The 23161-nt window shown below is 34.4% G+C and overlaps 1 protein-coding gene across 1 annotated transcript; it reads left to right on the top strand.

Moving 5' to 3' along the window:
- Positions 1 to 8495: 8495 nt before the first annotated feature.
- Positions 8496 to 13122, top strand: MRPL36 (mitochondrial ribosomal protein L36). Its single transcript, XM_051969811.1, has 2 exons — positions 8496 to 8650; positions 12606 to 13122. The coding sequence occupies exon 2, from the start codon at positions 12619 to 12621 to the stop codon at positions 12958 to 12960; it is 342 nt and encodes a 113-aa protein (XP_051825771.1). The 5' UTR covers positions 8496 to 8650; positions 12606 to 12618; the 3' UTR covers positions 12961 to 13122.
- Positions 13123 to 23161: the final 10039 nt, after the last annotated feature.

Genomic DNA, 23161 nt, shown 5'->3' with positions numbered 1-23161 from the left:
AGACAAATACAAAGCAGAAGAGATAGCAAAGGACTATCATTTCATTGAAGCTTCTCAACTTCTATGAGAAAGATGCTATCATCATTTCACAAATAAAGTGAGGCAGAAAGAGGTTAAATGATTCCATCAGGAGTACACAATTAGTATCTGAGAATTTGAATTCAGAACTTCCCATGTCCAAGGCCAGCATTCTTATATGCAGATAGATAGATGTAGATATATAGATACCCATGTGTAACGTGTGCATATGTCTATATATACATGTGTGTGTATTTACATACAGAATAGCTAGAAAAATGTAAATACAAATAAATATACAATAGTTTACCTTAGGAAGGCACTAGAAATTAGGGGAAAGAAATAAGAAAAAGTTTGCTGCACTTGTGTTCCTAGTCTCTACTGAGTGATAGGAAGAGAATAGGAGCTTGATGTTTACTGATACTTAAGGTTATGTACAATCTCATTCATGTGGGAGAGACTGGAACATATACTCAATTTGGGTCAAAGGGCAATTTGAAATTCCAGTCCTGACATCATTGTATGACCTTGAATAAGTCACTTAATCTCTAATAGTGTTCATTCTTCTCATTTATACAATTAAAAAGGGACTTAAATAGGGCCCAGACAAACGGCCATTTTTGTTTCTGGAACCTTGAAGAAAAATCGGGTGTTGCTTTTACCCTACTAGAGACTTTAAAAGATCATGCACACTGTAGTCCTGTGCTTCTTGGGGGCCCCAAGCATCTGCGTGTGTCAGACTTTCTGAGGATCCTGAGAGAAGGGCCACCTTTAGCTGTTGGTGACAACTGCTTAGTGGGCTTTTGGTGTCCTCCTGTCATCCAGGCTGGCCCAGCTAATTGTGTAACTTTGGGCAATTTACTTAACTTCCCCTTGCACAAAAGAACTTTAAATTGCAGAGAAAATGTGACCTGCATTGGTAGAGGAAATCTTTTACCAGAAAGTTCCCTATAGCAGACAAATCATGAATCTAGTCCCTATCTCCTTTCATATAGAAAGCATATTGGAATTATGTTAGACAACTTCCATATTTATTATCTTTACCACTTCTTTTGGTATGAAACTATACATTGTCCATATTATTATTTTATGTTTTGTATATATTGTCTGCAATAAAAAGGAAAACTCTTTATAAAGGAATCAATTTTTGTAGGTCCTTCTGAATTCCCATCAGCATTTATCCAAGTGATCAGCAGCAAATACTGTGTTTTAAATTGAACTTAGTTGAATTAAATCAAAAGAACATCAAAGTGAAAGTCAGAAGGTCTTTGTTGTAATTTCAGTTCTGTCTTTAAATAGCTACATGACTTTAAGCAAAAACAAATCACTTCTTTGTTCTATACCTGTCAAATGAGGATAATTTGTATTCTACAAACTACAAGAAAAACCTTGCCTTAGACCTGTCTGATGACCTAGTTCATATATGTACTTATTCAAGAAACATTTGGTAATTGCTTCTCATATGAACAACATTGCTACATGCTAGGGAAGGTTTTTTTTTTTTTAGGTAATGCATGGTACTTGACTTCATGGAACTTACAATTTAGAAAGAGACAAAAGAGAAACATAATTATATGAGATACCTGTATTTGGGGAAGGGGTTCTAGATTGATTCTTTTTAGGGAATCCTAAATCCCCAAGGAAGAAACTCCCTCTATCAATGTAGAATCAAAATAGGCAATTTTTAGTCTTAGATCATTGCTTCCCCTTAAGGGAAAGCCAAAAGTGGGGAAGGAGTAGAGATTTAGAAATGATATGAGGGGTGTTTCTCTAGTAAGGTAGGGCAAAGAGACTCTTATGGTCCTCCCAAGTTTCAAGTGGAGTGAAGCTGGTAAGAGAGTGGGACCATAGTGAGGATACTAAAGGAAATAAATGTAATATCTAAGGGAAGGTTTTAAAAAGTACTAACTTTTGAATTGGGCTAGGGTGGATAAAAGGAGTTCAACAGACAAAGGAGAGTAGGGGATATTTAGACAATCAGAAAAGTAAAGGCATAGAAGATGGGGTGCACAAACCATGTTTAGGAAATAGTAGATTATTTTGACAATGGAGAGAGATAATTTTAGATAAGGTCAGAAGAGAAGGCTTGGAAGACATTAAATGCCAAGCAAAGGAAACTCAACAATATGAAGACATTGAAGATTTTTGAGCAAAAGAGTTGCATGATCAGTGTGTAATAGAGATTACCACCATGGCCACCAAACTGTAGAACCATTAAAAAACATGCACTATTAAAAGTTCATGGAAATGGGATTTGGCTGATACATGTCTGGTTGTAACTGTATCCTGCCTACCTCCCTACTTTCGATCTACCGTCCTACTTGGAGGATTTTCTCTATTATAGAAACTGGTTGGGCTAAAGTATCTGAGATGGGTAAAAAAAAAAAACTCAGGTAGTTTTCTTTTTTGGGTGTCCGTGGAGATAATTACTCAGCAACAACTCAGGAGGAAGTTGAGGAAGGAAGGAAAAGGCAGATCTAGTTTTGTGCTACAGATCAGCTAGCCACAATGACCCAGGGTTGTTTGAACCAGATGCAGTAGTAACCAAACCACAGCTTTTTTCTTTTCCTCTTTTCCAAGGAAGCAGTTGTGGGAAAAGTTATATCTGAATCTCAAATCTCAGTCTCTTTTATTCTGTTCCCCTGGGACTGACTGGGGAAAAAAGGAAAATTCAACCCTAGCAGCAGAAATTTAAGGAACCAGAAAGTTTTTTTTTTTAATTTTATTATTTTGCTACATGATCTGGCATTGTTAGTAAAATACAATGGGGTATGAATCTTGGGACAAGCAATAATTTCAAAATAGTTTCATTTTTTTGACATCAGTGAACATGCATGTGATTTTTACTTTCATCATTCGTAACTTAAAATGTTTAGTCTTTATCAGATGAAACTGAATTGAACTGATTTCTTTACCTTTAGTTAGTTTTCTGAAAGTTGAGCATTGGATTTCATATTATATACCAGTGTTTCATTGTTCCATTTGTCATGTTTATAATTATGTAATTTTTAAGAATATATGCTATTCCAAGGAAATCTGCAAAAGTTATAATGATGTGCATACTGCAATGACTGTTAGAGATAACTGTTACAGTTACTGTTAATATAGGGAAGTCATGCATTTCAAGGACCATTAAAGTCTGAAATGAACCAGGATCAGCTAAAAACAAAATAAAATAAAACAGAAAACATAATTGAAAACAAAGAAACAAAAACCCAGCAAACAAATAACCCTCTCAAATCATTGCTATAGTCTAGTTAATCCTCATAAATCAAGTAAAGATTTTCAGATGGACTTGGCAGCTGAAGAAGTTGTTACTGGTTCTTTTATGATATGGCTTCTTGGAGTTGGAAGAATATAATAAGACAGGATGAGGATTGGGAGGATTGGGTGAAGAACACCTGCCAACTACTACTATGAACAACCAAAATGCCATAAAAGAATATAATGATCAGAGTGCTGAAAAATGGAAAGAGGGTAATTTTTACTGATAAAACTCATGTTTTTACCCAGAGCTATACTAAAACTATTATCAGAAGAGGACCAAATGAGCTTGTGAGATCGGATCTTCATCATACTATAAAACATGCATCCCCAAATGTTCTGGGGACATTTTCTCCTCATTGGAGCTGAAAATTTTGTTTCCATTGATGAAATTATTGACTGATAAATATATTATTACACTGAGAAGTAGAATTGTTCTGGAATTGTAGAATTCCCAAACTGAAATAGAGTATCACAACATGATCACAAATCACAAAAAGTTAAAAAATTTATCCAAATGATGGAACTATACATGCTTTAGTAGCCTAGGACCTTGTCTGATTTAAAACTCATTAAAAATCTATGATTATAAAGGATAGACATAGAAAAATGGATTGTTTATCAAAGGTATGCTTGGATTATGATATAAAAGTGTGTTTTCATTATGAAAAAGAATATGTGTCCAAATCTTGTGAATTCAATGTCAAATCAAGTTTTTTTTAAATGATTACTGCAAAAGGAAGGTATATTGAAAAATTAAAAATTTTAAAATGATATTTTTAAAAATTGTAGAATTTGCTTATGTCAAAATATTTAATGACTTTATTCCAGGGAACTTGCATGGTATTGTGTACATGGCTATTAAGAGTAATTTTGTTGAGAGTATAAGTTCAAGAGGGAAGATCAGATTATGGTAGAAAAATGGAAGTTCAAGTCTATTAGAAAAATTTTGTATTTTTCATCATTTCTGAATCCATTTTAGATCATTCTCACTAGATGAATCATAACTTGAAGAGAGAGAATTAACAAGAGAATAAGGCTATAAACACTGTGAGGGATAATGTAGTAATCACTGAATATACCTTTTGTTCCAATATTTAGCCTGACATCAGATGATCTTCTTCTCTTACATTTACATTTCATTACATATATGTCTATAAGTTACTGGAATAATTGATTCTTGGAATTTTTATGACTACATATATGAAATGTTTAAAATTTCTTTTGTTAAGTTGTAGTAAATGATATTCTTGAGAAAGAAAATATAACTACAACAATTAAACTCACAAATATATGGTTGAAAATATTCCTTAACTATTGTATAGAACAAATATTTGGTGCTAACTATGTACAACACAGAATACTTTGTTGTTCAATCCTGTCTGGAAATTCAAAGAAAAATGAAACTGATCCTGCTTAATGAGATTTCAGTTTTGAAAGGAGAAGAATGGGGGGAAAGGGAGAGAGAAAAGACAAAATATGTACAACAATGAGAGAGTAGAGAAAGCTTCATTGAATAAAGGTAGCTTTGAAGGAAGAATTTAGAAGCAGAGAGAAAGAAATGAATTCCAAGGATCAGGAACTTGAATAAAAACAGATAAAAAGTTTGTATATTCTCTGGGCTTTTTTGGATATAAATTTGTATCATCTTTACTGATAAATTTAAAATCTACTTGATAAATGAAGAAACGGGTTCAGAAAGATTATAAGAAATAATGATCTGTCCATTTGTAATCAGTAAGAAAATAAATTAGCCTTTTTGAAAAGAGTGAATAAAGTGAACAATAATAATATATAGGGAAACATTTTGCCTTGTATACAATTTCTAAGTGGATCTTATTATTCATCTAGCTGAACTTGTAAACAAAAACTGTTGGAGAATGTATTTCATAAATTTTTTTACACTAAGATTTAATCGTAAAAATAGTTATTGATGTGTTTATTCAGAATAAATAACAATTTTATTCTGGGAAGTAATAAAGGCTACTGATTCTACATAGTTTATATCACTTCTCCATAAAGGAGGCCTAGTAGTTAAAAAATAGAAAAAAAAGAAAAGAAAAAAAAATAGGCAAAATGAAATTAATAGGATGGAATACATTTAGTACCCATTATTAAAAGGGGTCTTTTAAGTTTGCTTTGTGGATTATTTTATTTGTCTTATTTCCATTAATTATTTATAAAGAAAATGTTATAATTTTCATGGTAATTCATGAGTTTTCTTTAAGATACCTACTTGTTATTTGACATTTGAATTTTGTGGCTAAAATAATAAACGAGAAATTTATAGAACAAAGAAAGCTGCTTTGCAATGCATGAGAAATTGACTCTAGCTGTGGTCATATCTGAAAAGGGATCTGTCATTTTGCTAACTCTTATATGCCTCACTGATTCATTCAGAGGTAGAGTTTATACCTATTTCTCCCATCTCCCTCCTCTTGCTATAGTCTTTATTTCAACAATTAATGTATTATGTTTTATATATCTGTCACCATCTAAATCTAATATTAATAAATTATTATGTACATAAAAGTCAACATTCTCTTTTCTGGTCATCTAGTTAGACATACATTTGTTGTTTTGAAGTGCTCAGAGGAAACACTGTCTTCCTCTAAAATTTTTCCTAAATGAGTAAGTATTCTTGGCAGTGATTAAATTTAATTATGGAATTTAAAGATTTGTCTGATAACTAACATAAGAAAATTTATTGCCGTATTGCTTAATAATGCTATAATAGGTAATTTTCTAACTTAAATGTATTTCTCCTTTCTGTGGTTACATGAACTCATAAATAAAGAAAAGATATGCATGGTGTCTTCCAGATATCTTAATGCTAGTGATGAGTTCTGAGTTTTCTTCCACATCTCCAGTATTAGAATTTACTTCGATTTAGGATGAATATGTATGTGAAAAGCAATAGGTAAACACATCAAGATTTTACCTTCATCTATCTGTTTTCCATTTTGTCAGGTTAATACCTATGATTTAGATGTGTGTTCAGTCTGTAACTATATAATAAATATTTCTGTTGTTTATCATGGGAAGCAGGATAGATGATAAATAGAAAAAGAAATGCAACAAAATAAATATTCATCTGGGAGCATTATAAACATATAATAAAGGTAATAGGAAGTTTTAAGATTTGAAATTGATTACAATAAAGTAGATGTTTATTTTAGTAATAACTTTAAACCGAAATGGCCTATTTTTTAAAAGATAATATTTTCATAACAATTGACATTTTGGCTTGTTTTCCTTGTTATTGTTGATTGAGCCACAATTATGAATTTCTGCCCCTGGGAAAAATCCAGTTGAAGAGCAGAACACATATGCTCTACAGCAAAGCTTCTTAAACTGTGAATAATGACCCTATATGGGGTTGCATAACTGAATGAGTATCACAAAATTATGATTTATTTTCAGTAAGTGTTTGATTTGTAGACCTATTTTGTATGCCTATATATTCAGGTCACATATTTCTCAAGCAAAAAGTTTAAGAAACCCTGCTATATTGTCTGTTCTATGTCCTTGGGGAGGTTGGGCAGGGCAGGAGGGAAACAGGTATACCCTAGGAACAACAGTGATTATCATGTATAGTCTTCTCCCTCTTCCCTGACAACCTGTGGACAACCCTATTTCCTCTTTGAGCTCACATTTTCCCCAGGGCTTTGGACTTGGCAGAGAACTGTGGATCTATATACTACAATAAGAAGAAAGCATGCTTGATTACATTACAACTTTGGTAGTTAGGACAAAGTCCAGCTATTTTGCCCTAGACGTAGATCTTCCTATGGGTCAATTATATAACAGTTTTATAATTAGACTGCTTAGTGGTTCACCTGAAAGAGCATGTATAATTTCCTATCGATGTGACATCAAATAGGTAAGTGTCAAATTGCTGGCTTTGAAATCTTATTTTACTGAGTTCCATTTTGGCCTCAGACACTTCTGGGCAAGTCATTTGACCCTGTTTGCCTCAGTTTCCTCATCTGTAAAGTAAGCTGGAGAAAGAAATGGCAAATCACTCTAGTATCTTTGTCAAGAAAACCCCAAAGAAGGACACAAAGAGTTGGCCATGACTAAAAAAACAAATGAACTGTTATGTAACTCACTGGATCTTAGTATTCTTATCTGTGAAAGAAGGGGGTTGAACTAAATATCATTTGAGGTTCTTCTAACTCTAAATCTATGAATTCCACAATCCTAATTAGATGCATCTATTATAGCACTGGTGAGTGTCATCCCTTTACTAGTACAGATCATGGGATCATACATTTAGAGTAGGAATTGACCTTAGCTTGTAATTCAACCTTCTCATTTTACAGATGAAAAAAATCTCAACCCTTCCAAAACACCACTCTGGGCAATTCTTGTGCCTGTCTTTATGTAAATCTTCTATAATAGATCCATCCCATACATTGGAGCAATTCTTTTAACTTTTGAAAGTTAGTAATGTTTTGATCGGGGTATTGGATCTACACCTTGTTGAAATCTAAAAACAATAATGTACATTCAATAAGTCTTATCTTTGATATTATACATATAGCCCCTGACTGCTTGCCATTTTAGTGAATTTATACTCAAATTAATAGAGAGTACTCTACATGTAATAATCACAGAGTATTGGAATATAAGTTCCTTTATATACAAAAGATATTCATATATGCAAATGAAGTGCTACATATAGAGGAAGTAGAGTTCCAATAATGTAAGAAAAGCTCCTGCTTTTATAGAATAGGATCCCATATTTAAAAGAAGTTTGAATTGGGCTTCATACATGTAAAATGGAGTTGTTTATGTATAGTAAAGATTGTCCTTAGTAATAATATGTGTGTAGGCATATGCGTGTATATGTGCTTGTAGAGTCAAACCATACCAATATCTTTGCCAAGAAAACCCCAAATGGGGTCAAGAAGAGTCAGACAGGACTGAAGGAAGTATGTATGTGGATAATTAAATCTTTTTTATTTAAATATATAAAAGATTAACATATTCAGGTAAATTATGCTGATTTAGGAAACTCTCTTCAGACGTTCTCCCAAAGAGGGAACAGTCCGGTGGATGCCTAGCATTATTGTCTGAGCAGTTCTTCCCCCAAAGAGGAAGACAGATCATAGTAGCTAGTCGCATGACTGACGAAGCACCATCTTTGCTCTTGGATAGAGCGTGAACATAGCGCCTTCGATCGCCTCCGTGCGTGTGACGCAAAATACGTAACGCGTGCGCAGAAACGCTGAAGGCGCGAGCAAGGTTCCATGGTGGGTCTTCTACAAGTTGCTGGCGGTACCGCTGTTTCCTCTTGACTCGATAGCAGTGAGCCCGCGAGGAGGGCGCCGCGGGTATCTCTTACTTCCACCTTCGACACCAGGTCAGTAGTATTCTGGCGTTCAAGCCGGCGGCAATCAGGCGCTCGAGCTACGGGCGCCGAAGCGCGAAGTAGGGGTCGGGGGGAGGGGCGGCTTTTCCGTCTTCCCCTCCCTCTATTTAAAGGGCCGCGCCCCCGCGACGGAACTACGGGAGTGCTCCTTGTGAATGACCTTGAGAGAGCACTTAGCTCAGTCTTTTGCTCCTTGCACGCCAATCCTTCAGTACACATTTATAAAATTCCTGTCGTGTGCCTGCACACTCGCTTCTCCATGAGTCTGTAAAATGGATATATTCATGCCGGTGGTAACTGTCCCACAGGACTGTTGGTACAAGTGTTCACTCATCTTCCGACACGCTCGTGCGGCTGCTTTCTTTTCATATTTTAAAAAATGATATTTTAGTGTTCATTTTTTTAAATTTTGGGGTTCCCAGTTCTCTTCCTCATTCTCTGTACGATGCCTATAATACGCATAAAGTCCTCGATGACCTCGATTTCGTGGCGGCGGTTAATAGGCTCCCTCGAGTACCACTGCTGCGCTTGTGCTTCGTGCCCCCCCCCCTCCCCCGGGGCCGGGCTGGTGTGGTGCTTTTAGGTGGGGGCCCTCCGGAGATCCCGTAATGCTGGGTCCCAGCTTTAATGTCTTCCCGGTGACATGGAAGCTTCTCGACGGTAGCGGCTGTGTCACTCCTTTTTTGTGTCCTCAAAAACAGATAAACCCTAATTTGGGCAGCAGGCAGTACAGCCCTTGGAGTCTGGAATACCGTACTTTCTAGCTGTGTGACCCTGGGCAAGTCAGTTAATCGTTATTTGCTTCAGTTTTCTCATCTGTAAAAAGGGATTTATGATAGTACCTCTTTCCCAGGGTTGTTGGGATAACAAAATGATGATTGTAAATCATTTATCCCAATGCCTGTATCTAATAAGTGCTATGTAAATATTATTATTGTAAAAGTCTCTGAGATCCTTATTCCATATCTGCTCTTTAAGTCCAATCCCCACTTCCCATTTTACAGAAGACAAGCTAATGACCAGAGAGGTTCAGTGCTATGTGTCAGGGGTTAAACAGAAAATAAGCATGTCAGTTAACAGGCATTTATCAAGCACTTACCATTTCCCAGGCATCAGAGGCAAGATATGAGGAGTTTGAGATGAATGTGAGTCTAGACACATCATTTAATCTTTTAGCCTAATTGTTCTCACTGTGTAAACTATTGGGTGATCATTTTCCCTCCACCTCTTCCACAGGAATTGTGTTTTTTAAAATTTGGAAGCAAAGTGTTTTCAAAACTTCGAAGTGCTATATTCATTCATAGATTTACATTTATCCACTTCTTTGCAGCCCTTAGTATTAGTTTCTGTCACATAGACTGGAAACTTAACAAAATTTTAGTCCCTTACCCTACATTAATGTTAAAGTTATTGTTATTTATGAAAAGATATATCCAATGTGATCTCATGAAGCTCATAATCTTATATAGAACCTAGGATTAGGACTGAATTTTGGAAATCAAATTCTGAATCTGATTTCTGCATATAGGCTTGGGTTCATGGAAACTTGGAAATAATATTTGCTAGTGCTGCTGTGTTTTTAATGATAGAAGAGTTTAGATTTAAAATGAAATCATTGAGGTTATGTGATGGGGTATTACACTAGGTCATAGAAACTGAATGGGAAAGTAATCTTAGGCCATCCAGTCCACCTAGATCTAACTGAAAATCCCACTCCCAACAAAACACAGACCTCTAGAGAAGGAGAAAATATTCCATCCTGAGAAAGTCCACTTCACTTTAGGATAGCTCTGTTAAGCCTGAATTTACTTCTGTGCATTGCTCCTAGTCCTACATTCTGGAGCCAAGCAGAAGTCTGATTCATCTTCCATGTGACAGTCCTTCAAATTCTAGAAGAAAGGCGACATGGCTCCTCTAAGTCTTTTACAGATCAACCATTGCCAGTTCAGCAGCTCATCCATTCATTACAGTATCTCAAGACCATTTGATGGTTTCTAGTTTATCAAAACTTCCCCAAAATTTTATGCTAGAACTTTTTCTCAATGTGTGTGTGTGTGTGTGTATACACATATATATAGAGAGAGTTCTGAACCTCCAAATAGTTAAATAGGGGTAAATATTCTCTTATAAATATAAAATGGGCATGAGTCATGGTTCTAATAACAGTTAAAAGGTCTGGATTTTTTTAGACTATAAGTTCAGTTTGAACCTCCAAAATGAATGCAATTTTTGTGCTTGGTTAAAAAAATGGCATAGTTCATAAGAATAAGAACATGAGAGTACAGCTTAACCCTGATCAGACTACTTCTAGAGGATTGAGTTCATATTTGGGCAAAATAGTTTAGAAAAAATAGTGAAGAATTGGAGAATATGAAATAGTGGTGATTAATCCTTCCAGTTTAAGGCTTTGTTGAGGGAATTGAAGACACTTAAGGATGGAGAATACTAATGGCAGGACATGATGGATACTTGTCTTTAGCTGCTTGAAAGGATATTTTATGGAAGAAGGATTAGAGTTATTCTGTTTGTGTCCAAGGATCAAAACTAGGAACAATGGGTGAAAGTTGCATAGAGGCACATTTAGACTTGATGTAAACAATTAATATTCTCCAATTAGAAGTTTCACAAAGTAAGGTCTCTGTCACTGAAGCACTTCAGTGATCACTTGTTGGATTGTTGTAATGTATTGATTTTCATGTTTGGGTTGGAGTAGGAAGCTCTTGATACTCTTCCAAAACTGAAATTCTGTAATCTGACTGGGGTAGAATTTATTATTAAGACACTCCTCTCCCTATTCCTGAGCCTAAGCTCACATTAGCCTTTTTGTCTAATTTACTTAACTCTAATGATTTATTTAGGTTGAGGTCAACAAAAGCTCCATTCTATATTTGTGAAATTGATTTTTTTGAATTGAAATGGAAAAGTTTTTTTCATAGATTCAACTTATTCTAGATTGTGGAGATCTTTTTGGATTTCAACTGTTATATGTAAGCTATCTTTCAGTCCTATGTCATTTAAAGTTTGATAAGTATATCTGTATTTTTATCAAATCACTGATGACAACATTAAATGTTAAAGGGCCAATATTGATCCTTAAGGAACTCTCATCTATCATTTTATTTCAGTACAATGCTAAAATTAATTAATTGTATAATCTGAGACACAATACATGTAGAGCTGTTGATAAAATTAGTTTATTCTGCACTTATGTAATTTTACTGCCAAATGGATAGTTGTTAAGTGTACTAATAGCAATTAGAAATTTTTGATACTTCATGTTATGTAGTTTGTATTCTTAAGGGTGCTAAATGCTCTGATTACAATGAACTTTTCAAATTTGTACATTTATTCTCCCTGAGGAAAGTAGTTGTAGTGGAACTGAGCAGGAACTTAGCCTTTAACTTTTGTTTTGCTAGTCAAGTAGTAATTGAGTTTCTTTCTTAGTTTATCCCAGACATCCTAAGCAGCCCCACTGGGAAAACATAAATCTCAAAACCACTTCAACAGAGCAAAATACTAAAAAGATCTTCAAGTCTAAGGGGGGAGGGGGGGAGATATGAATATGTGTGTGTGTGTGTGTGTGTGTTTGTGTGTGTGTGTACATCTGGATAAGTTCTGGTCTTGAGAATAAAAGGAAGTGTTACCTAGTCCTGTGTGATATCTTCTTCCCCTTTCCTCCCTTCCCCCCTTACTGTATTTAAAACAATTTATTTACTTTTTCACTGTGGGGAGGATGGTCTTCACTCTTTTCTCTCCTCAGGATCATTATTTCTTATAATTTTTTACCATGCAAAGAATATGAATGACATGTGGGTTTTAGTAAAATGGGCCTGGGGCTTTGATAATAGTTGTTTTGAGCCATGAAAACATTGAATAAAATGGGGGAAAGATAAATTATATCAAATATAGGGGAAGTAAAAAAAATCTTTTTTTCTTTTTCCCCCAGGTTTGGCTAAAACATGGCATCTCTGTTTGTAAAGAAAATGATGTTTACTATCAGCAGTCCTCTTTTCCATATGAGCAGATGTTCAGCGAAACCTTCCTCAATCTCTGCATTCCTATTTGCATCACAACAAAGTACATTTCCTGTAAATACAGGTCCCATGAAGTATAGTTCAATAATTCATCCATTTCTTTCACGTTACTTGCTTCCATCCTCTCAACCTGCTCTTGGGTTCAAAACAAAAGCTGTTCTAAAGAAGCGCTGTAAGGACTGTTATTTTGTGAAAAGGCGAGGACGATGGTTTGTATATTGTGCAACAAATCCAAGACACAAGCAACGACAGCTGAAGTCTCTTTGATTTCTGAAATGATATTCAAAATACCGTCCATCCTTCAGAACAGTTAATTAAAAAAAAAAAAAGCAAAAACTGAAACAAATGAAGCCAATCAAATATTGGAAATAATACTATTAAATAACAATATCATAAAGATTGATAATAAAATAGTTTTTGTTTCTTTAACTGTCGTTTAAGAAATGTATTTTTAAAATCTTATGCTGTTTGTTCTTCTCTGCTTCTACTTTCCCTTATCCTTGTTTTCAGCAATCCTATCCTGATAGAACAGGAGTTCTTAACTGGTGCTTATGAACTTTTTTCCTTTTAAAAATATTTTGGTAGCTATAATTGGTTTCCTTTGTAATCCTGTGTATTTTATGCATTTGAAAACATTCTGAGAAGAAATTCATAGATTTCATCAGATTGCCAGTGAAGTCACACAGAAAGTTTCGAATTCCTGAGTTAGAAAGAGACTAGAGATGAATGAATGAATGAAAAAGCATTTATTAATTATTTAATCTATACAAAGCACTGTGTTATGTTCTGGGTGATACAGAAAAGAAAAAGGATGAAAGTCCCTGATAGAGGGAAAATTCCTTCTCTAAAGGGCAGACAAGACACAAAAGAGATTTTCATGTTATCAAGGTGAGGTAATTTTAATGCTTATTGCTTGATTGTGATAGATTTTTTCATTATAGATTTCATAGACAGTTTGTATATGACCTGGATGAAATTCAGGAAATCTGGTTCTACCAAAGCTTTTTCTCTCAGGAGACATTATCTTGTCCTGGATAGTTCTTTACAGGCCCTGATGAGTTGCATCTGTGTTCTGAAAAAAATGACAAATGTAAATGTAGTCCTTGAAGGAAGAATACCATAGACTGGAGATGGAAAAATGTCCCTATTTTCAAAAAGAAGTGAAGTCTACATATTCCATAGGCTAATGAGTTTGATTTCTTTTGCTGACCCAGTTTTGGAAAGTATTATTTGAAGGATGGTGAGTGAACATCTAGAAAAAAATGAATCCTTTACAACTTGGCTTCATCAGAAACAGATTGTGTCAGACTGTCATTTTTTTCCTTTTTTTGCCTAGGCAATCAAAGTAATGCTAAAAATATAGTTTCTTGAAATTTTGCAAAATATTTGACAAAGTCTTGTATGCTCTTGTAAAAAAGATAGCAAGGATGTGGGTTAGATCAGGGCTTCTTAAGCTTTTTCTATTTGCTACCCTTTTTTGCCTGATGAATTTTTACATGACCCCAGGAGTATAGGTATACAAATCAAACATTTACTGATAATAAATCATTATTTTGTGATTTTCACATTCAGTTATAAAGCCCACAGTTTAAGAAGTTGGGGTTAGAGAATAGTAGCATAATTAGGCGAAATAACTAGTCAAATTCCTGGACCCAAAGAGATTCATTAATGGGTCTGTGACAAACTAGAGGGCCCCAGTGTACCTGTGCTTGATTCTGGGCTACATTTAAAATTTTAACAGTGATCTGAGTAAAGGCTTTGTAACAATGGAGAATTCTTTTCTGTATAGAAGCAGTGTTTGAGTATAGTATAGGAGCAGAAATGATGTGTTTAAGGGGAAAAAAAGGATCATTAACATTTTTAAAGAATAAAAGATGTTCAAGGGACCTGAGAGAACCTCATAGCAAGATTGTTTAAAATTATGATAATAATTCTAGACCTTAACTCTAGACAGATAAAGGTTAAAAGGAAGTACAGCGTGGAAATACAAGTAAAGGAATCCTGGTATTGACTTGAGCCAATGAAAGGAACCTCAACTTTATATAGTTTTAAATAAATCTGCAAGCTTATTTGAGAGACAAGTATGGACCAAAAACAACATAATTAGGTTCAGAAAGAGTTTAGATATATTTATGAATAGTAGATATGTAAATGCTATTAAGGGAAGCTAATAGGGTTTGTAGATTCCAAGATCAATCCAAAGCTAAATTGTAAAATAGATTGTGTTCATCTGTTGCAGTCATAGACTTAGCAATATTAACTGAAAAGGCCTCAGGTAAGAAATTTGACATTAAGGAGGTAGATAGCTTATACAAAGTCATGAAGATTAGGAGTGTAGTAATCTTGTGTGAGAAAGAGGGCCAATCTTGAGTATAGATTTGTGAGGGAGAGTGTTGTATTAGGCTGGGAAGGTAGGTAGGAATCAGATGGTAGAGGGCTTTAAATTCCATACAGGATTTTATATTTCTTTAAGGAGCCATCTGATCTAATATGGGAATGACACAGTTACACATGTAGTTTAAGATTTTTGCTGGCAGTTGTGTGAAAGATACATCATAGAGGCAAGACTCTTGAAACAGAGACCAAATATCTACTGTGCCAACTTGCTGCCCCTTTGATCGATATTTTGTTGCCTTAAAACTGTTCCAAAGGTAGGGATGTAACATCCCAATGTCCCCTTATCCCAGCTTTGATTAGAATAAAGAGATAGTTCTGAATCATGAGATTGCACTGAAAAAGCAACTTTCTCTTAACTAGGTTAGGTCTATTTAATTCAAAACCTGACTTCATTAAAAGTGGGTAGCACTCTCCAAATGACTATTGGATACGACATTTTTGAATAATAGAAGGTATTTATAGCCAAATAGGTAGATAGTCTATAGAAAAATAGGTTTTGTATTTACCTTTTAGGGGTGCTGAAGAGTAGGTTACAAGAGGAAATGATTATTACACATGATCTAACTACGTTTTCCTTTTATAACTTGTTCTTCACTATCTCCTAAAGGTCACAGGGAAGAAAGGAAACAAGCATATATTAAGTGCCTGCTTTGTGTCAGGCTTAGTTCTTATTTTATTATCACAACAACCCTGAGAGGTATGGATTATTATTATCCCCATTTTACTTTTGAGGAAACTGGGAGGCAGACAGAAATTACTTTCCTAGGAACACTCAACTACTGAGTGTCTGAAACCAGATTTGAATTCCCTGACTCCAGATGCAATGCTTTAACCACTTTTATTAGCGATATTCCTCTGCTTTCTTGTACCCTGTATTTCTGAATTATCTCACTAACATGATAAAAAAATCAAGTGTTGTTTTAATATTCCACAAAAGTTTCAGTACCCAGTGGCTTTTACAAGCAGCTTCTTTTACGGTTCAGTGTTTCGCTGTTCTCAATTAATAGCTTCCTAATAGCATTTGGCTTTTTGTCTTCAGCATAACTTAATTTGCTGATGAATTATGGCCATTCTTAAATTTATAATGTTTCCTGGTAGAAGCCTGTAAAATCAAACGTGCAGATAAAATATCATAGCTTGAGTGTTGTTCTTGTAGCATAGAGTTGCTGCTGATCACTGGGGAATTGAAATATCATAAGGGACAGTTTATGGGTTGTGATTTTGCAGTTTGCAGAAAGTCCTCATGTAATTTCGTCATTAGTCTGAATCCCCAAATTTCATGGGGATTAATAAGACTTCATTTTCTGGAAAAGTATAAATTTCTTAGGGTAAAAATAACATTTGTGTCTCAGTGTGAATGAACTAATCTAATAAGGGCTTTTCCTAAGGACTGATTTTGATAAGAGAGGTGGAATGGAATTCCTTATTAGAAATTGGGCATTCTGGGGAGGTATGTATCCAGTGGAAAAGAGTCAGAATCAGGAAATATGGAGGATTCTAGGTCTTAATTTTGTCTAAGATTCATCCTTGAAACTTACTTCTGGGGGAGGGAAAGGAAGAATAACATGTGATCTGCTTTCATTGGCTTTCAGTGTATGAAAAGATGATTAAAGAAAATGAAAAGTTCACCAACTTCACGTATCATTGTCTCTTGAGAATGGAACAGTGGACTTAACTCCCATGCAATAACTTTAGGATAAAGAAGAATTTCCTAAAAATGAAACTTTTTAATAAATAGCATCTTAATTACTTTATTCTTCATATCTAGAAGTCAGCTGGGTGATACAGTTAGTGTGCTGGACTTGGAATCAAGAAGACGAGTTCATTTCTGCCTCAGAACTTACTAGCTTTATTATCCTGGACAAGTCACTTAACCTCATTTTGAGTTTTCTCATCTGTAAAATGTCCTTTCAGCATTGTCATAAGGCTCAAATGAGATAGCATGTATAAAGTGCTTTGCTAGCCTTTAAAGTGTTATAAAAATGCTATTATTGTTATCTTCCATGAGCTTTTATAATTTATGACTACTTTTTAAAAATAAGAAAGAATTTGAGATAGTTTAAATTTAATCTAATAGATTCTTTCAGATCTTAAGCTTCTAAGATCTCATTATCTAACTAAGAAAAAACTAGAAATAAATGGAAATATTAATTAGGTAAATATCTCTTTTAATTCAATAAGAAATCCCCCAGAAATCTTCCAAAAGGCTAAGGAAGCATATATCATCTTTATAGCTAATTTAGGTTTTTATGTCTTTCATAAATGCTTAGAAATAATTTGGGGTCAGACAAATTCAGAAACAATGTGTGAAATCTGTGAAGACCATTTGTCCACGAGTAAGAAACTTGATCAGTAGGTATCTTTTATCAGAAATTTTCTTTGCCATTTACTTTTAAGGATGTAGTAAGAACATATATAATTGTATTAAGAAGCAGAGGAGTGTTTTGTGGTGCAGTTTTCAAAATTTCTAACAACTTGGATACATTCCTGATGATTTCAAGCTGCGGTTCCTTATGTAAGTCAAGGCTTTCTGAATTATTTTTTCCCCTCTCCTTGTATACTATTACAGTTTTTTGTTGTTATATGTTGTACATGTGTGAATAAAATTTTAAGATTTTTTTTGTTGTTATATGTAAAAAAAATTTTGAGATAGAATTAAGGGATTTGCTAAATTAATATTCTAAAATCTTATCAAGCGATTTTTAAATAATGAGCAAAAAATTTTTTTCCAAGAGAATATGTAAAATGGGCACTAGTCTTAGTTGAAGTACCCTTATCTAATGTAGTAATTGCTAAGAGCTCTTTATTATTTATCTGGTGGTTCTGAAAGCAACTCATCCGGGAGTGTTTTATTATTGTGTATTATGTGATGATCAGTCACTTGTTCACTGAGGGTGGGTAACAATTTAAGCCAGACAAGTAGAAAATAATGCTAATTTCATTTATTATATTAATCAGTCTGCCGCCTTAGAGGAGCCTAGACTGGTAATAAATGGGTGAAATGGAATATTTTAAATATTTATTTATAAAATGTTCTTTTTTTTCATTTACTCAGTTTTTCTATTTGATTTCCCAGTTTATAAAGCAAATTGTTTTTCTATTTCTTTTGATATTAATGATTTGTTTTTATTCAGTGTTTCCCAGATTGTCAATTTTTTTGTTTAAATACTACACTAAAGCAAAGGAAAAACATGAAATTTAAAGAACAAAGAAGACTGTTTTATAATGCATGAGAAATTGATTTGGGCTATGTCAATATCTGAAAAGAGATCTGTCAGTTAGCTAGCCCCAGTATACCTCACTCATCCAGCTAGACAAAGCTCTCCAAGTGTTCAGACAATTTTTTCCCATTACCTTTCACTATTAAAGAGCTATTGTTCTTTATGTCAAAGAACAATGCCACCAGCCCACCTTCCACATACAACTTCACTGTCTTAACACTCATAAATGTACACAAATTGCAAGACTTTTCATCCAGCTGACTGTTTAAACATGTAACATCTTTAAGAATATGTGGATTTTCTTTTAAGATTGTTGTCTAAATGAGCAATTACTCTTGTGGTAGAATTCATTTACCTATTTAAAATATGCCTTGTTACTTTTATCAACATGTTCACTGCCAAATTGTTTTAAAATTGGCTAAAAGATACATGGACCTCTCCACTTTCAATCTGATTTCCCTAAGATTGCTGCTCAAAGGTTATAGGCATTCGTGCATTAAAAAAGCCATATACTATCTCATGATATCTTAATGTTTGAGATAGCCTCTAGTAGTTTTGATAACTACCTTTATAGGAATTTACATTTAAATTAATTTGGGTATTCAATTAAAAATCATGAGGCACAGAAATCAAGGTTGTCATGATTCCCAATCTTAATTGGGTAACTCCCAAAGTATCTTCCAGAGGTATAACTAGGATCAAGGGAAATTTAACCAAGGGTGTTGAAAACTGAAAGGCCTGGGGTGGGAGGATAATGGGAGATATGTGCAGGATTTGATATTTTTCCTTTCTCTACATCAAGAACATGGGAGGGAGGGAGGTAAGTATACTCCTTTAGGTTGTTCACATCAAGAACTAAGGGGTCAGAAACATAAGCGATTGCAAGGGATAATGTTGTATAAAAATTATCCTGGCATGGATTCTGTCAATACAAAGTTATTAATTAAATAAAATAAAATTAAAAAAAAAAAAAAAAGAACTAAGGGGTCAGTGGGAAGATTGCCTATGTTGACAATCTTTTCCCTGGGATAAAGAAGTATATGCCAATCCAACCTTTCACAAAGTCCTATTGTGACGTACTCTTTCAGTTCTTTTGAGGCAGACTTTTTGGGTGCCACTTGACCTGAGTACCTGTATTGTGCAATACTGTCTATTGTGCAGATTGACAATAATAACCTAGATTGATCTGAGGGTGTTTATATCTTGTTCTTTTCCCCTTCTCAACCAGTTTGCCACAGCTACTAGTTAAAGCCCTAGAATTTTCCCTTAAAGAGGAACAACAAAGTTCTCAAAATTAACTATGTCAGTTCTTTAAAGACAAAAATGTAAATAATTACCATGCAGAACATTTTGCAATCTGTAGAACATTTTAGGATTAACAAAAACTACTTGGGTCTGAGTTTATGAAAGGGTAGTTTTTGGACATACCCTTCCCTTTCCAACCTTTGAACTTTCCATTGTAACAAGAAAAAAATAGTTAAGCAAAACTAATCAACAATAGACTCACCAATCACATGAAATGACATTTGTAGAGCATTTTGCAAACTTTAAAGTACTGTTAATGTTAGCTATCTTCCTCCTCCTCCTCAGACAGCATGTAGAGCATTCAGTTTCCAAAGATGAAGATAATTTTCCTCATCTCTTAGAGGCCCATTATTGAGGTCACTATAGCAAATAAAACTATATTTACATATGATAGCTATGACATTTGGCTTCATTTTATTATGGATTTTTTATTTTGTTTACATTGTTACTTTTTTAAAAAATACTTTCCTTTTCATTCCTTGACCCCTGGGTCTCCCTAAACTCTCAGTCTTATATTTAGAGTATAGGTTCACACATTCAAGGGCCTCAAATCCTATTAAAGGCAACAAATATCAGTGATCTGTATATAAGCTCCAACTCAGTGATCTCCTTCTCCTTCATGTCTCTCATTCTTTGCCACATACTGCATCTGCTTTCAAGCTGCATTTCCCACAGACACTTTAAAGCTATCTCTCCTAGAGTATCTCTCAATTAGTACACCCAGCTGCATGGAAACTATATATCATCATCCTAAGATTTGATATCCAGGGGGAATGAAAGACAGTAATGAGCCTTGACTTTTTCTTTTTCTTTTTTTCTTTTTTTTGGAGTTTTCTGCTTAATGAAAATTCCACTCCTTGTATTTTTCTTTATCACCACTACCAAGCAAATTAACATTTTCATCTTTTGCTAGTATGACCATAATTTTGTGAAGTGATATGTGGGTTGCTCCACCTTGTGCATAAGTCTGTGGAGCCAGAGAGCAGTGGAAGGGGGATCATTTCATCCCAGTTTCCAGCTGGAGGTTGGTGAATTGCAGGTCTTCAAGTGCTCTCTAAAGGTTTACATTCTTCACTTCCGTTGGTAATTCTGTTAGGTCATTGGTTCTCACTGAAACAGGCACAAGGAATGCCACATTATGTCAGATGTCTGGAATCATCAAAAGGCATTGTGGAGGCAGTATGTGCTGACCTCTCTATTTCCTTTACCCAAATAATCTTGGGAACTATGTCTTCCTTAATCTCCTTAGCACTAAGCCTGATGTCTCATATAAATTAAGCATTTAAAAAAAAATCTTTATTAGTGATTATCATCATACAACAGAAAATAATGCTACTAAATATAACATTTTAAAATTTACATAAGACTTTACAGATAGTCCATTTTATCCTCACAACAACACTATAAGGTAGTTTATTATCCCCAGTTTACAGATGAAGAAACAAGGCTGAGAAATTAAGTAAATTTGCCAGGATCACACAGTTAGAAACTGTTTGAGATAAGATGTTTACTCAAGTCTTCCTGGATCCATATATTTTGTTATATTCACTGTGCCACCAAGCTGCTGCTTTTTAGTGGGTAATTTTTAAAATTCATTTTTTCTTTATTTTATTAATTGAGAATTTACAGGTATTTGCTACAAGCCTGGCAGCAATATATTTTTTTTATTTTTTAAAGAACATCATCTTACCATGTTGAACATTGGTTTTAAGGATTATAGGTTTAGAGCTGAAGGCAATTTAGAGGTCATTTTATCCAAATCCCTCATTTTATAGATGAAGAAACTGAATTCTAGAGGAATGAAATCATTTATTCAAAAATCATATAGTTAGTAAGTGATAGAACTGATACTCCAAATCTAGTTACCTGACTGCAAGTCTGAGGGTTTATTTCATTTTATAAATTTTGTAAAATAAATATGGAATCTATTGCTGCATGTCAAACCTATAATATCCTAGTACTTTGCATATTAAACACATTCGTATACAAATGTTTGATATCTCTGTAAGTCACAGGATGGAGTCATTCATGTTGAAGTAGTGAAAATATTATCCTTTTCTTAACACTCAATGATCATTTTCTGAGGTTAGAACATTTTTCTGAGTCAGAGAAGAGAGAAATTTAATTGAGTAAACAAATCAGCCATACCAATAGGATCATTAAATAGTTAAACCCTGCAGAATTAGAGGGAGTTCTAGGCTAGATTGTAAGGTGATCCCTGTAGAAGGATGGGAGATGATTTTTTTTTCCTTCTTTCTTCTTTTCTTCTCAATCCACAATTGCCTAGTTAACTGGATCCTACTTGATTAGTAGAGAGGTCCTGAATCTAGCATTCAGCAGAAAGGAAAGTCATGTATTCCAGAAAGATATGAATACTAAAATACAGTCACCTGAGGAAGGCCATAATTTCAAAGATCATGACCTTTAGCAGCAGAGAAGAGAGCCAATCAATAGGTGGTGAGCATGGCAATTAAGAGTTAGACCACATATATGAATGTTATGGAATATTATTGTTCTGTAAGAAATGACCAGCAGGATGAATACAGAGAGGACTGGAGAGACTTACATGAACTGATGCTGAGTGAAATGAGCAGAACCAGGAGATCATTATATACTTCAACGATGTTGTATGAGGATGTATTCTGATGGAAGTGGATTTCTTTGACAAAGAGACCTAACTCAGTTTTAATTGATAAATGATGGACAGAAGCAGCTACATCCAAAGAAAGAACACTGGGAAATGAATGTGAACTATTTGCATTTTTGTTTTTCTTCCCGGGTTATTTTTACCTTCTGAATCCAATTTTCCCTGTGCAACAAGAGAACTGTTCGGTTCTGCAAACATATATTGTATCTAGGATATACTGCAACATATTTAACATATATAGGTCTGCTTGCCATCTAGGGGAGGAGGTGGAGAGAGGGTGGGGAAAAATCGGAACAGAAGTGAGTGCAAGGGATAATATTGTAAAAAAATTACCCTGGCATGGATTTTGTCAATAAAAAGTTATTATAAAATAAAATTTAAAAAAATTACATCACCACAGAAAATTAAAAAAAAAAAAAAAAAAGCATTAGACCACAGAGAATATTTACAAAGAGAGCATGAACTTTCAGTTCTCAAAATTTTGGAGTTTTGAGTAGTAATAAGGAAATATTTCATATATATGGATAAGAAATAACAACTTGAAGTAGATGTCCTAAACAATATAACTCTCATTCTCCTTTTCCTACCATGTCTTGAAGATAACTTGATAATATCCCTGGTCATATTCCGCTTTCTTTCCTTTTCTGAAGTTTGGCAGTATTAGCCCCAACATTAGAGAGTTAAATAAAATATCCTAGTTAGGACATATCCATCCCTGACCCCAGTGTGAGAAGCTCATTGGGCTGCCCTAATTCTTTTCTTGTGTTATCCCTGCTTCCTCTTCCCTTAAGTATCTCTAGTTAATAAGCCCATGTTGTCTTCCTTTTGAACCTTTCCTCAAACATTCAAATAAAAGGACCTACAGCTTTCCACAGTGACTAGTGCCTCTAATTCCTCT

The sequence above is a fragment of the Antechinus flavipes genome, chromosome 1, assembly GCF_016432865.1.
Source record: "Antechinus flavipes isolate AdamAnt ecotype Samford, QLD, Australia chromosome 1, AdamAnt_v2, whole genome shotgun sequence".
Taxonomy (NCBI): Eukaryota; Metazoa; Chordata; class Mammalia; order Dasyuromorphia; family Dasyuridae; genus Antechinus; species Antechinus flavipes.
Note: the sequence above shows the minus strand (reverse complement) of the source record. Positions and strands in the feature narration are given on the sequence as shown.

Coding starts and splice junctions, on each gene's coding strand:
- MRPL36 (XM_051969811.1), top strand. CDS start 12,619: ATGGCATCTCTGTTTGTAAAGAAAATGATGTTTACTATCAGCAGTCCT.